Source organism: Melanotaenia boesemani, chromosome 2 (genome assembly GCF_017639745.1).
Source record: "Melanotaenia boesemani isolate fMelBoe1 chromosome 2, fMelBoe1.pri, whole genome shotgun sequence".
In the NCBI taxonomy this organism is placed as follows: domain Eukaryota; kingdom Metazoa; phylum Chordata; class Actinopteri; order Atheriniformes; family Melanotaeniidae; genus Melanotaenia; species Melanotaenia boesemani.
The window spans coordinates 3,136,538-3,151,720 of NC_055683.1; the positions used below are offsets into that span (position 1 = coordinate 3,136,538).

General features: G+C 39.5%; 1 protein-coding gene across 1 annotated transcript; it reads right to left on the reverse strand.

The window, feature by feature from the left end:
- Positions 1 to 3,221: 3,221 nt before the first annotated feature.
- On the reverse strand, positions 3,222 to 11,122 carry eve1 (even-skipped-like1). Its single transcript, XM_041998194.1, has 3 exons — positions 11,110 to 11,122; positions 10,799 to 11,043; positions 3,222 to 3,959 (listed from the first exon to the last, which is right to left on the reverse strand). The coding sequence occupies exons 1-3, from the start codon at positions 11,120 to 11,122 to the stop codon at positions 3,510 to 3,512; spliced, it is 708 nt and encodes a 235-aa protein (XP_041854128.1). The 3' UTR covers positions 3,222 to 3,509.
- Positions 11,123 to 15,183: the final 4,061 nt, after the last annotated feature.

A 15,183-nucleotide genomic window follows, 5' to 3' on the forward strand; every position in this document is an offset into this window, starting at 1 on the left:
GATTCCTTATCTTTTAAAAGTGAAGACTTGGTAAATAATAAAAATCTGTAATGTTCATTAGGATGAAATTTCAGAATGTTTGAAAACAAAATAGTGAATAAGTTGTGATTAATGCCAATCATCCAGACAATGTTAAGTGATTCAGAGCATGAACATTACCCACACCAACCAACAGTTTATTTTATTTATTTATTTATTTATTTAGGACAATGCATATTAATCAACATATGAGCAAAAGCTTCACAGTAAATATGCCAGAATTAGCCACAAAAGCTAAATTGCATCTGTTGTCCTAAGGCAGGCACATTGAACAAACATTGACAAACATCTCATATTTACAATAGTTACAATAAACATTAAACACAGTGTTAGTAATAAGAGGTAAACAGGATGTTAGTTACACATGAGTACAGGACTGGTTTGTTTTTAACCACTCTTTTAGTGTTTTCTTGAAGGTGAGATAGTTGTCACAGTTTCTAATATGAGCTGGTAGTGAGTTCCATGACTGTGTGCCTCTGATAGACACCACCATTTGGCTAAACTTAGTCCTGCGGCGCTGTATGTTACAGTCTCCTCTGGTTAATGCTCTAGTAGTGACTCTATTGTTTGTTTTCTTCTGTATGAAAACATCTAATGGTGGAGGGGCAAGCCCATTTAAAACCTTAAAAACAAAACATACATCCAGAAATATCTGATAGCTGCTCAAGTCTAAAATATTATACTTACTAAGGATATTACAGTGATGAAAATGAAGAGGTTTTCTGTCTAAAATTTTCAATGTTTTCTTAAAAAGAGACTTAATAGGCTTTAGAGTTCCTTCTGTTGTATGAGACCACGTTGTGTAACAGTAGGTGATATGAGTAAAAATCATTGTGTGCATGTATGCTTTTGCTGCATCAAGAGTAAGAAAGGGTCTGACATGATTAAAATTTGATAAGTTAAATTTGATTGTATTTATAATTTTTTTTACATGTTGCTTAAATGTCAGGTTAGAATCAAAGACCACACCCAGATACTTGAACTGGTCCACCACATCTAGACATTCATCATTAACTATGACAGATGGTTGTTGGTCGCCTACTGGCTGTCGTGAGAAAAACATACAAACTGTTTTCTTTGTATTAAGATGTAAGCAGGAGTTTTGAAGCCAGTGGGACACTGGTACCATGGCTCCTGAAAGTATTGCAGCAGCTTCTTGTTTAGTTTTTGCGTGAGTATACAACACTGTATCATCTGCATATAATTGCGTTTTGATAGTTGAACAAACATTTGGTAAATTATTGACATAAAGACTGAATAGTATTGGGCCAAGTATTGAGCCTTGTGGGACACCGGCAGAGCAAGAAAGATAAGATGATTGTGAATTTCCTATTTGTACAGCTTGTTTCCTATCTGCCAGATATGACTGCATCCAACAGAGGGCACTTCTGGAAAAATTAAAATGAGACAGTTTAGCAAGAAGCATACCATGATGTATTGTGTCAAAAGCACGTTTTAGGTCCAGAAAAACAGCACCTACAAATCCACCCTGATCTAAAAGGCTTTTTACATTCTCAAGAAAGTAACAGGTTGCTGTTTCTGTAGAGTGATGTTTACGGAAACCGAATTGCATTGGATGGAGAGGGGTACTACCACTGTTTAGATGTTCAATTAATTGAATAGAAACCCACTTCTCTGCTATTTTTGATACAATTGGTAAAATACTTATTGGCCGATAGTTCTCTGGTTTTGTCTTGTCCCCAGCTTTATACACTGGGGTAACCCTTGCAGTCTTCCATGTCAATGGAACTTTAGTATGGTTTATTGACAAATTTATTAAATGTGTGATTGGACTTGCAAACACCTCCTTATGAATCTTTAAAAAACTGTTTGTGAGTCCAAATGCATCTCTTGCTTTTGAACTTTTTAGAGATGAAATTATTTTCAAGACATCTGGGACAGTTATATTTTGGATATTGAAGATTGGTATGGTTTCATCCAGAGGCTTGTATTGGAGGTCTGGGCATTTAAAATCAGCTGTCAGTTCCTCAATCGATCTAATAAAAAATGTATTAAAACTATTAACAATAATATCTAAATTGTCAGTTAGTGTGCCATTTTCTTGGAGCTGCAAATCTCTAGATTGGATATGTTTATTTTGTCCTAAAAGTTTATTTAAATTTTCCCAAATCAGTTTTCCATTACCATTTGACCCTTCTATTGTCTCAATAAAAAATTTTGCTTTAGCTTTACGGATCTGTTTTACGACTTTATTTCTTAGTGATGTAAAAATCTGTCGATCACTGGTAGTGCCTGTTTTTAGAGATCTTTTTAATGCGTTGTCTCTGTCTTTCATTAGTTTCCTTAGATCTTTATTTATCCACGGAAGAGTTTTTTTATGCTCTTTAAATTTGCCTAATTTGGTAAAATGAGCTAGAGTTTCAGTGACATTTTTAATAAAGTTATTAGAACTAGCCTCAATGTCATTGTTTTTCAGCACATTAAGCCATTCTAGTTGTTGCAATTCATTCTTCAAATTATGTTGCTCACTTTTGGGTATAAATTGATAGCTGCTAACTGTAGAAGGTTTAATTGAATGTTGTCTTTTAACTTTTCTTGAGCACAAAATAAAATTGTGATCAGAAAGACCTGACAGAAGATTAAAAGTTTTAGAGATTCTATCAGGCTTATTAGTAAATATCAGATCAATTATTGTTTGTGATGTATTAGTGAGTCTTGTTGGTCCTTTAATAACCTGTGTTAAGTTGTACTTATCAGCAAGTTGTTTCAGTTTTTTCCTATCTGATTTGTTGTCCCAATTAATATTTAGATCACCCAGAAGAACTATTTCGCTTTTTGGATTACAATGTTTTAAAATTGTCTTAAATTGATCATAAAAGACATCCTTAGCAGAGGGAGGTCTATACATACAAATCATTATGAATGACAGTCATGTGGTTAGTCCACAGAAAGTAAAGTAATCAGCTCCCAGCTGGTTACTATACAGATTTATTCATCCATCCAGACTTCTCAGATATAACTATTCATTAATAATAATAATATGTTAGTTGGGGAGGGATTTCATTTATAATGTTTTCACACTTTCTAGGTTCATCTTAATAATCTTATCTGAAATTTTGAGTCTTCAATTTTAGTTGCCAGCTAAATGTCAGGATCTGATCCAAGTTTCCATCATTAAAAGCAGTGTGTTAAAAAAAGAAGAGCTACAGGAAACCTTTTCACATTTTTGAATGTTTTATAGGTCAAACAGTTCAAATCTGTTATTCTTAATAAACAACTAAATCAAAGTAAGAGATGAGATGTTAGGAGTTCTCCTTTATAAATATGACATCCTTGATGGCTGAGTTTATCAGTGTGGTCCACATGTGCATGAAGCAGAGAGGAAGACAAGGTGCATGTTATCTGAAACTTTTTGTTCTATAGTTGGGATGTCACTTAATTCATGAACTGAAGGCACAATGAGAACATTTCCTTCTCATTGCAGTTTTCTTTCACATCACTTCTCTTTGCTACAGAAAGGCAGGCTGGTTTTGGGACTTGGAACTGTTGGGATGGCTCAGTACAGCCCCCTCTCTGGCTTTGAGAAACTGTTCTTGTCCCCAGCGGTAGCAGAGGAAGCAGGGACAGGAAGCTGGATGGTGCATGATGCTGGTGGAGGGGTAAAGGGCTACAGCTGCTGGAGGCAGCTCCTGAGGCCTGTTGAGGCACTGGGGGAGGTGACCAAGATCCAGCTGCCTTAGTGGTGCGCTGTACGGACTGTGAGCTGAAGATGCTGTGGAGGAAAGCGTCATGGGGGGATAGTGATGAGGAAGGTGGGGCGTGATAAAGGGGTAAATCAGGGTGGAAGATGGAGAAGTCCGGCCCATCAGAAGAGCACCCAGTGGATTGATGAGTGGGTGAGGCCACGACATGGAGTGCCTCTGACGTTTATCCTTCATCCTCCTATTCTGGAACCACACCTGCAGGAAGAAAACAAAGGCAATCTTAGGAAAGATGGAAGAAAAAAAAAACAAAAACAAAAACTCAGCTTCAACTCAGCAGCAGTAGATACTAGTTCTCTGGGTCTCCAGGGAGGAGGACACATTATTATCTGGTGTCACATGAAGGCTGCATCATTTCAGCACGACATTCAGCCCGTTTACGCACACCATTACCTGAAATTATCAGACAATTCAAGAGATCATCTAGACAGCATAATCTGCTTAATGCTTAATCAGATAACTCCTTTTATCAGTTCCGATGTCTTCCTGCATGTAGGCCTGCATATTTCGTCTTTTTACATCTGCACATGTGCAAAAAACTGTGTTACTTCTGTCTTTTCAACACCAGCCATTAAAAAGATATTTGTAGGATTTGTTTTCACTTTTTATGCACACACACACACACACACACACACACACACACACACACACACACATATATATATATATATATATATATATATATATATATATGTACATATATAACAGCGGACACCACCAAGTTCTCCTACGTCATATCAGCACTCAGCAGTTCTACAGCTACGAGGGTATATACCCTCGTAGCTGTAGAACTGCTGAGTGCTGATATGACGTAGGAGAATATATAATAAGCAATAAGAAGATGATATTATTTGAAGGTGGTGTTTCTCCGGACAGCATTTAGAAGTCTCGTGGTCTGCGGTATGAAGCTGTTCCTGAGCTGGTGGTACAGGCTTGAACGCTGCAACTCGATTGGACGGACCACTGCTGAATGGTCAGCGTCACTGGTCCGTGACACTTCAATTTCTGTCTATAGGAAGGCAGCAGCAGAACTGAGGCGCGATCACATTTCCCAAAAGGAGATCGAGGGAGGGCCTTATATGTGTTTGAATAAGGGGTGTAATCGATTGAGTGTGTTTTTGCCACGCGTAGAACAGCTGATGTGTTGGTAGTATCTCGGCAGGACTTTCCTGAGGTTGGCGCTGTTAAAATCCCCGGCTACAATAAACGCAGCCCCTGGCAATGAAGTCTCTGCCCTGTCGATAACTTCAAACAGTTTGTCAGGCGAGCCAGAGGGAGAAGCTGGACACAAGCGCACGTATAAAGCCAAAGTGTTTGATGAAGCCTCTAGCACAGATGCTTAGGCAGCATAGACAAACAATACTACACAAAGCATCAGTCTGGACAGGAAGTCTATATAGGGAGACGACCAGGTGCAGACTGAAGATGATGAAGATGGGATGCAGGTGAGATCCAAGATGGCTGGAACAGAGGGATTCTGGGTAATGTAGTGCTGGGACCGGTGGTTAGAACTCAGGAAAAGTGGAGCGGACCCGAGAGGAGGGTGTAGGCATGACAGAGTTCTTCCATGGCCTCGTTGGTTTCAGTGTGTGGCAGAACATACACTACTGTCACATACACAACCAATGTGAACTCACACGGAAGATATTAAAGGCCGGCATCTGATCATGAGGTGCTCCAGGTCCGGAGTACAGCCCGTAGAAATAATTCCCACATCTGAGCACCATTTGTTGTTCATATATATATCGTTTTGAAACCCTGGGGGCCAACCTAAATGTATTGACAATCTTATAAAAATAAAATGGAGTAAACAATGTGAAAAATAACTAAATAAAATACAATCAAATATGACATAAACAAATATTAAAATTAAAATAAATATGATAAAAATAAATACAAAAATAATAGTAAATAAAATAGATAGATAGATAGATAGATAGATAGATAGATAGATAGATAGATAGATAGATAGATAGATAGATAGATAGATAGATAGATAGATAGATAGATAGATAGATAGATAGATAAAACTGCTAAACTTCTCTGGCCTCTCGTTTACATGGTAACAGAAGTTAGTGTGGATAAAACCATAAAGATCTGACATCGGCCTCTAGGGTGAATATTTCTTGCAAGATGAGTCCTGTCAGTGTAAACCAGAGGTGGAATCTTTTGGTAACGATGACGTCTTTCATCCCATCCTGAACTTATTCTCTCAGAGACTCTTCAACCCACAAAAAGCACAACACCTATCATTGGTGCACCACTTCCTTCCCTGAAGGACATATACACCTCCCGCCTCACCCGATAAGCGATCACGGTTGTGAGCGATGCAAGCCACCCCGCACACAACCTGTTCAGCCTCCTGCCCCCAGGTAGGAGGTATAGGAGCCTCTGTTCTCATACCACCAGACTCACCAACAGCTTCATCCACCAGACGGTTAGGATGCTGAACTCTCTCCCCTCTCCACCCTCAGCCCCTTCCACCAGCTAAACACCCCCCAAAAAGAAAAACACTCTGGACTCTGAAACCCTCTAACCCACCTAATGACTGTCTTGCACTATGCCTCTTTGCACACCTTTGCTGCTATTACTGACTGCCTTTGCACTACTATATGTAACATATACATACAACTCTTTGCTTGTACATAGTACCACAACTTATACATACAACTTGCTGCTCTCAAATCACTGTGAACCCCTTATCATTATTGTCATTGTTACACTTAGCCTTAGGACCAGTTCTTGCCTTAAATCGTCAAACTTTATAATCACTGTACAATAAATAGTTTGAGTTGATTAGGAGAACGTCGCTGTGGAAATTTGCTTTCTGCTGTTAGATATTTTCAGATGCGTTTATTTCTGTTGGTAGTTTTATCAGTTTGCAATAATCTCAGTTTTGTTTTTTTTTCAGATATTTGTTTTGCCTGTGCAATTTTCAATTTTTATTGGCAGTTTTATCAATCTGCAGTGTTGTTTTCGTCAACGATGACGAATTTATTTCGTTGACGAACCTTTTTTTCATGATAACGAGACGGTGACGAGGTAAAAATGGCTCTGACGAAAACATTACGAGACGTTTGAGATTTCGTTGACGAGAAGAGACGAAAATGTTCAAAGGCTGATTGTCCGACATTAAAAACAGACATTTATGTCTATCGTGAGCGAAATCTGACAGTCACCAATGCTGCTGCACCTTGGCCACGCCCTCCACCATACGTGCAGCTCACACAGACACGCAGTTTATTCATTCATGTGTTAAACTTTCCCGTTTTCCTCTTCTGACTGTGATTGGAGAACACGGTGGAGATCCTTCTTCTCCAGGGCCGAAGCAGCGTTCTCTTCGGGGTGAACTCTCTACGCTCCTCTACACTTGTTAACGGGGTGAAACAAGGAAAGGAAGGCTGCGGCTGCGCTGAGAAACGACTTTATTACAAGACCTCGTTCATACTTTTTACACCACTTCTCCGTGCTCTTCACTCCCTATGCACGTTTCCTTCCACGTGCACGTTCACTCACGCTCACACACACACTGAGCTGGCTGAACCACACACACACAGCAGTTAGACACATCCCATAACACATAGATGAATCATGGTGGCAGCGTTGATGAAGGGGTTTGGTGGAAGCGATGAAACGATATATGGACATATTTTAACTATAATCCATCATAATTCCACTGGCAGACCAGGTCAAGTCGAGCGTGTTCCTCATCCTTTGCTCATATTTTGGACATGTGTATGTTCAGGGTGGAGTATTCACTTCAGAAAATTCTCAGAAATAAAGCCACAGTTACTAAAGTAAGGATGTTGTAGCTCTTTGCTTTTTAGGAGTAATTGATTACAGTATTTGCTTTTGGCTGGGAAACCTTCTAAGTCTAAAAACATTCCTTTTAATTTTGTGATTATTGATGAAAACAATCAAACAACAAGCTCACAATGTGTTGCTATATGTTGAACTTATATATCAGCTATTTTCTTGTGTGACGTGTTTGTATGATGAAGTAGGAAATCAATTCATGCAAAAAGTTAAAATATAGAAATAAAAGGTTTCTGGCGAGCAGCAGTTAGTAAAACACGGCAGATTTGCTTCCCTGTTGATGGGAAAGTCTCGGCTAAGCTATCAGTCTGGTAAAGGACCTGGTTATTGTGAAAAAGCATTAAGGTTAACTTAATGAATTGCAATACTTGTTATAACCTGTCAATCTTAATTCCACTTTTTAATAGTATAATTGACCTAAATTAATTAGTTAAAAACTAATACTTTTTTATTTGACTAAAACTAGACTAAAACTATCAAACTTAGACATGACTAAAACGTGACTAAAACTAATAAACATTTTCATCATGACGACTAAAACTAAGACTAAAACTGAGATGTTGCCAAATTAACACTGTCTTCAATAATCGTTTTTTCTCTTTTTTAGATATTTGTTGTGTGAATTTTTTATTGATATTCATTTTTAATGTTTACTTCAGTGTTGAAATGTCATGTCCTGTCTTCACCGCAGGACAGAAACGTAATCTCGGTTCCTGTGTAGGCTATGTCTTGTGAAGAAACTGACAATAAAGCTAACTTTGACTTTGATGTTTGTGCTGCTGCATCTTTTTAATTTTTGTCATCTGCTGATGCAAACACCTCTGGATCAGACCTGGAAGGACAAGTCAATTGTGGTGGGACAATTTTGAGAAAGGCGTTGACAAGCCAGCATTGAGGTCTGTTGTGTTGGGTTTTCCGACCTTATGAGGATGTGTGTGTTGGAAAGTTGTACTGCCCACTAGAGGCCTGGCATGCGCACTACATGGTTTCTGGTCCTATGTGCATTTCTCCTGCATCAATGAGATGGTTTTCATTCCGCTGTTGTGTAAATGTAAAATTTTTTCTTCAAATACGAAAGAAAAAATATTTGTGTTTTGCGTGGAAACATCATTGCGTGAACAGGAATAAAGTATATTTTCAACTATAGGGACGTTTAGTAAATATAGCGACAGTCTGAACATCAGATGAAGGTCACACATTAAAAACTATGGGTGTGTCCCAATCCGCGCACTTCTACACTTCGAACACTACATTTAAGTGCTTAGTGCGCTGACACACAAATTTCAGTAAAAACTCGCTGCACTGAAAGTACCCGGATGCTGTCCTAAACTCGGCCAAAAATCTAGTGCGAAACGATGGACACTACACGCACTAAACGGACGCCATCTTGCTGACGTAGCGGAAAGGGAGGGACTTTCAACCAGTTTTTCAGAGCTGGCAGCCATCGACTCAGCGGTACCGATGCAGGCGGAGGCTGTTTTCTACTGTTGTAAGTATGAAGATATTTGATCATAATTTTAATATAAACTGCAGCATGCTTCTTATCTCTTCTATCCCTGATGACAGTTATGGATCTGATCATTTGTTGGAGGCTGCAGTAGAGTTAGCAACGTAAATGTTAGCAATTTTACAGCCGATTTCGCGGATGTAGATGGGCTGTAAGTGTTAAAAATGATTAATGCTATAGGTTCCGTATGTTTATTCATGATAGTTGAACCTCCAGATTAAGCACTGCGGGGTCTCTGGCGTAAACGAAATGGTCCTTGATCTGAAAACTGATCTGGAAACACCGCTGGTTAGAGAACCAGCCCGTTTCCATGGTACCGCTGACGAAGCCGTAGCTGATTGTACATCACTTTAGATAAGCGTCTGCAAAGTACCCATAAAGTACATAATAATGTTTGCTTTTATATAACCTGCCATTCTGTGTTCACCGTAGGTCACTGTGGCATCAAACTACCGAGCCAGCAGTGGCACTGAGGCATTTACCACCTGCGGGCTAGGACGCTGCTGTGGAGAAGAAGAGGTGGCAAGAGAGAAATGTTTAAATAAAAAGTTTAAATAAAATGTTTTCAGCATCCCTGTTTTAGCGTCTTCATTACTGCATTTCATATTTTAAATGAGGGTTTCTAGTAGAATCGGTTTCCTGTTGCAGACGTGAACGTATCAGTGTAAACACCAATAAAACACATGTATAATGTAAAGTACTTTAATTCAGTTAAGATATCTTTGCTTATTTAAAAGCTGTTTTTTAGTGTTTTAAATTGCACTTTATACTAACAAGTATGGGGGAGACATGCAAAGACACATGAACGTGTGCTGATGGTTTCTATTGTTATCTACTGAGATAGATTAATACAGTGGAGGCCACGGTTATTTGTTTCACTAACGAGGCCTTTTAAAAGGCATTATAGCATAAAAGTATGATGACATGCAAACAGGTACGTTAATGTGATTTTGGAAGAAAAAAAAAGTATATTAACGGAGCGGCGCTGCTAAGCTGGTACGTCACTACCGGAAAGTGCAAAACGTTAGTGCTCAATTTGGATCAGGACTTACCCACGATAGTGTCACTACAGAAGGTAGTGCTTAGTGCGCACCACGCACTACCTTCCAGTGCACTCATGTGAGTGCGCGGTTTGAGACACACTCTATATGTTTACAGTCAGGAAATATCATGGCTGCTGCACTGTCAGAAAGCAGGATCCAAGAGAACGTTCTTCTCCGTACAGGAACACTGTGTTGAACCAGATGTTTACTGTAAGACATCCTTCTGAACATGGTGCTGGGTGGTCCACACACACCCTCAAACAGTGGTTAGGAAGGGCAGAAACAGCATTTATTAGTTTACCACGGGACTTAATAAATCAGTTTGATTTTACATCCTCAGACTGGAGAAGTGAACTCACTGCAGGCCAGAATTTGATCTGTTCCACCACTGCTTTTCCCTTTATGCTAAAACATTAAATGTTCTGTCCACATCTTCTTTTTAGCAGACCTAGATCCAGCCAACTGTAAACAATGTTTGACATTTATTTAAAATAAATCGGCTCCAACATTTGATCCGCTGCACACCCGTTTCGGAAGTTAAATAAATTTTATTATTTATAAAAGGCAACAGACTACATTTGAACACGCATCAGTGGGATGGATGGATGTCCCACGGGGCCCCCAGCCTCCCCGCGGTCAGACCGCAGTCTCCCCGCCCTCACCCGGCCTACCTTTACTGTGGTCTCGGGCAGGTTCAGCGCCGCAGCCAGCTCGCAGCGTCGGTGCCGGGACACGTAGCTCTCTCTGCGGTACTCCTGCTCCAGACGGGACAGCTGGTCCCGCGTGAAGGCCGTCCGGTGCCGTCTGCTTTGATCGTGCAGGGCGCTGCGCGGGTACGAGCCCTCACACTCCTCGCTGGTGGGCTCGAGCCGGACGGAGGCGGCTTGCCGCACCGCTGTCTGTCTGCCTTCCGCAACTGAAATGACGCAGATTCACACAGAAAGGTTCGCAGTCAGTTTGCGTCAAGCCTAAAATATCTGACCTGATGACGTCATTTATTAATGAAACCAAAAACTTTCACATTTGACCGGAGGTGACTTCATTAACTGATTATTTTCTAGTCGGACCAGAACCACGAAGGTGTAGAAAGTTCTGCTCAAAGCAGAAGTCCAGCTCAGAAAGAGAACCGAGCCGAACCGAACCGAACCTTTCTGTAGAACCGTTATTCTGTTGATGTGAAATTCCAAGTGATATGTCACATGTCACACAACTGCCATCTATTTATTTATTTATTTCTGTTGATGAACTATAATTCAGTCCAGGTACCATTCTGTATTTTTAAACATTATCTCGCCAGCTATTATTTATTTATTTAGTTAGTTAGGATACTTAGTTCAGAAGCTAATCAAAGGTGGCAGCAAGAAAAATATTTCTTTTGAAAAGTCAAGCTTTTGCATTTTCACAAATAGAATAAAAGTTCCACAAATCGGAAGCTGTCTGTTGATGAATCTACATCATCTGCAGAATAAATTAGTCCAGATTTTCAGTTTTTCACCAGGACCTGGACTAATGTGGTTACAGTCCACAAAAGAAATCACCCTTTACAGATTTCCAGTCTTCCAGCTGAAGCAACTTCAGCGTCCTGTTTAAAAGCTCCATCTTCTGAATTAACCTGAACATATTTTCAGATGCGTTTTCAGACATAATCAGCTGTTCATTCAGAGATGTGACCGGAAGAAGGACGTTTACGTTTGTTTACTTACGCATGAGTTTGATTCTGAATTTACGGGTTCCGGTGTGTAAAAAAAAAAAAAAAAAAAAAAAAGAGAGATAATAATAATAATAATAATAATAATAATAATAATAATAATAATAATAATAATAATAATCCTTCAGTGTGTCCTCTGCTGCTGATTTCCAGGTGTAGATGCTTCATGCAGACCGACACAAACGTCTCTCCTTTAACCTCCAAACACACGTTTCGGTGATGAGGTGTTCCTGTCTCCTCCACCTCCTCCCGTCTCCTCCACCCCTCCGCGGCCCTCAGATGGAGCGGCCCGGCGCCGGGGCCTCGGAGGTGTTGGAGGACTTGAGGACTGAAGTCTTTGGTCTTTTGTTATGGAGAATTAATGAGGCTCAGTCAGAGACAGCACACACACACACGCTCTTTGTCTTCAGCTGTTTGATGTCTGCACGTCTGGAAGCTAATCATTACTTTCCCACAAACAGCGCGAGACGGAGCGCGAGGGGGATTCATCATATCCAAATGATTACAGCTGGAACAGCAGATTATTGATCTGTAATAACACCGAGATTTAACATATACTGTTTACTTAAAAGGCAGACTGGTGGTTTAATGTCTCGGACAGGTGACACCTGAGAGGGTTCAGTCATTTATTTATTTATTTTATCGAGTCTTTAAGAAAAAAAAAAGTTTTGACAGGACAGACGCCCTCATCTACACTCAGCTGCTATTTATTCAGAGCCATCCCATAAATGAACAGCTGCTCTCTCTGACCCTGAAACCCGTGTTTTACTATTTATTATGACTATAATCTGCTCTGGCTGGTAGTCCAGCGGCCACGTGCTGATAGGAAGGACCGGAACAGACAGACAGACAGACGCCAGGTTAATGGAGGAATTCATCTTCAGAAGAACTTATTGATACTCTGCAGAGGATGAGCATCAGGAAGAAGGAAAATTCTGAAGTAAAAGTTAATTAAATGAATGAATAAATACAACGGAAATATTCACTGTGAGCTAATAAAACAGGTAAGATGATGTTATAGAAATCATGATTCGCCTTATTTTTTATGTGAATACAGTATATTCATATTTTTAATATTCACCTTGAGGTATTACAGTCCCTGGCTTTTGTATTAAGCCCCGGATCAATAATAACATACCTGAAAAGAACAAGTTGTTAAATACTTGACACATTTCATGTCAAACATAATTTTCTGGATTATTTTGTCGTAATCACAAATGGAATAAGTAGAGTACTTGTAAATGTTCTCAAACATAAACAAATATTAATATTGTTTTCATTCTTTTCCCAACTTTTTTAAAAATGTATTTTTATTCATTTTCTATCATAGTATTCTTTCGTTCCATTCTTTCTTTTTATTATTTTTCCTGTATTTATTTTTGTTTTTATATCACTGTAATAAATTTAATTGTTCATAAGTTAAAGATGCAGAACCTCACTGTAAACTTCCTGAAAACATTCTGCAGACACCTAAACCCTTCAAAAACTTCACCTGAATTACAGCAGAATAGGAAAAGAATAGATTGATCCTTTCTCATTGTTACTGCAGCAGAGACAAAGACCAAACAGACAATAAAAAGTCCCTGAAAATAAAAACAAACAAACAAACATTATATTGTGTAAATGGAAATAATACTGAATAAAATCTTACATTTTATTTACAGGATACAGAAAACACAAAGTTATTATTCAGTTTAAAGACAAGTTGACCTTGAATTGAAGCCACTCTGTTTTCTCTGCTACCTGAAATCTACACTTCTACGTTTGACCTGATGTTTGTCACATTCTGCGTCTCAGTCCAGCGGAAGCAGATCTTGGTTGGTGGCTTCTCTGTAGAATCATGGTCCTGAGGCTCAGGGAGGGTGAACTCTGGGTGGACCTGTTTAGCATATAGAGCACTCATCTTGGTCAGGGACCAACTCTGGACCTTTTGGGCCACCGTCCTGCAGGTTTTAGATGAAAATAAGTTTTTTTTTTTAAATGAGAAAATAATTACGTTACAAACTAGCATAACTTTTTAAATTAAACATGATCAAATATAAAATAGTTATATAATGAATATAATAAAACATAATGCTTAAGAATCTGCATTAAACCAGCAACATATTAAAGCACAGCATTGTCATCGCTAACTCTAGCATCATGGCCACCATCATGACATCTGATAGGCTACTTTGATCCTGTGACACAGAAGGAATATGCTGGCTGGTTTTCACATGTAATTCTTTTGCCTAAAACTCTCAGAAGAGAAAAGAAATGTTTTTTTATTAGCACAGTGGTATCTACTCACTTTAGACAGTATTGAATCTGATATTTTGTCGGATAGACATTGAAATACTGATTCCACAATATCAATACGTCCATCTTTTCCATGAGCAGGAACTTGTGTTAAGGCCCATTCGTGGATTTGGTTATGGACACAGAAGATGTGTACAGAGATGGACGGACAGTTTTCTGTGTCTTCTGCGTCCGTTACGCTGGTTATTTTTTTCTCTTTTCAGGGTGCGTAGCTATCCACCGCTTGACACAGAAGACGGAGTGATACCGCTGGAAATTGCGGGGGCAGTGCTGAGCAGAACAGTTGACATGTGACCAGCAAAAGACACAAATCAGAGAAGAAGAAGAGGATCAGGAAGGGAACAAAAAAGCTGAAGAAAACAAAGACGAAGACAACAGTTGTAGAAACTGCAAGGTTTTGAAGAAAGACTGTATGCAAATGTTTAGGGTGTGTTGGATGGTTGGAAACAACTTCATAGCGACGCATTACAGCTGCTAAATAGTGTCTCAAACTACTCACGAGTATGAACTCTGAACTCAGCACTGCCCACTAGTGGAGGAATTGACTTAACAACGCATTGAAGCACAGAAATGGCGACGTATGACGTTTGAAATGGACGTTGCTATATGGGAGCATAAATGGACCTTTAGCGGGGTTTGAACATGTGGGTTAAGGGAGAGGGTCAAGAGAGAAGTGTTTGGATTAAAAACACAAAGATGAAACAGTGGTGATTTCAAGTTTATTAACTTGGGACCTGGTTTAGGTTTTTGTGTTTTCAGGCTCTAAATGTCAGTTCCATGTGGACGGAACATTAAAATCTCTATCAGGTACACCTAAACCTGTCTCCATGTTGTCATGACCTAAATTAAAATCCTGGAGTGAATAAGAGGCTCACTTCCAAAATCCAGAATGTGAACGGTCAAACAAAACCAAAGAAAACTCTGCAGTACATCTACCAGGCCTGTAGGTGCTCATATTAAAATTGGTTGGAATTAGTGCCTCTGGGTTGCGCCGTGGTGTGGTGGTTACTGCAGCCGGCCAGCAAGAAGGTTGCTGGTTTGGTTCTCGGC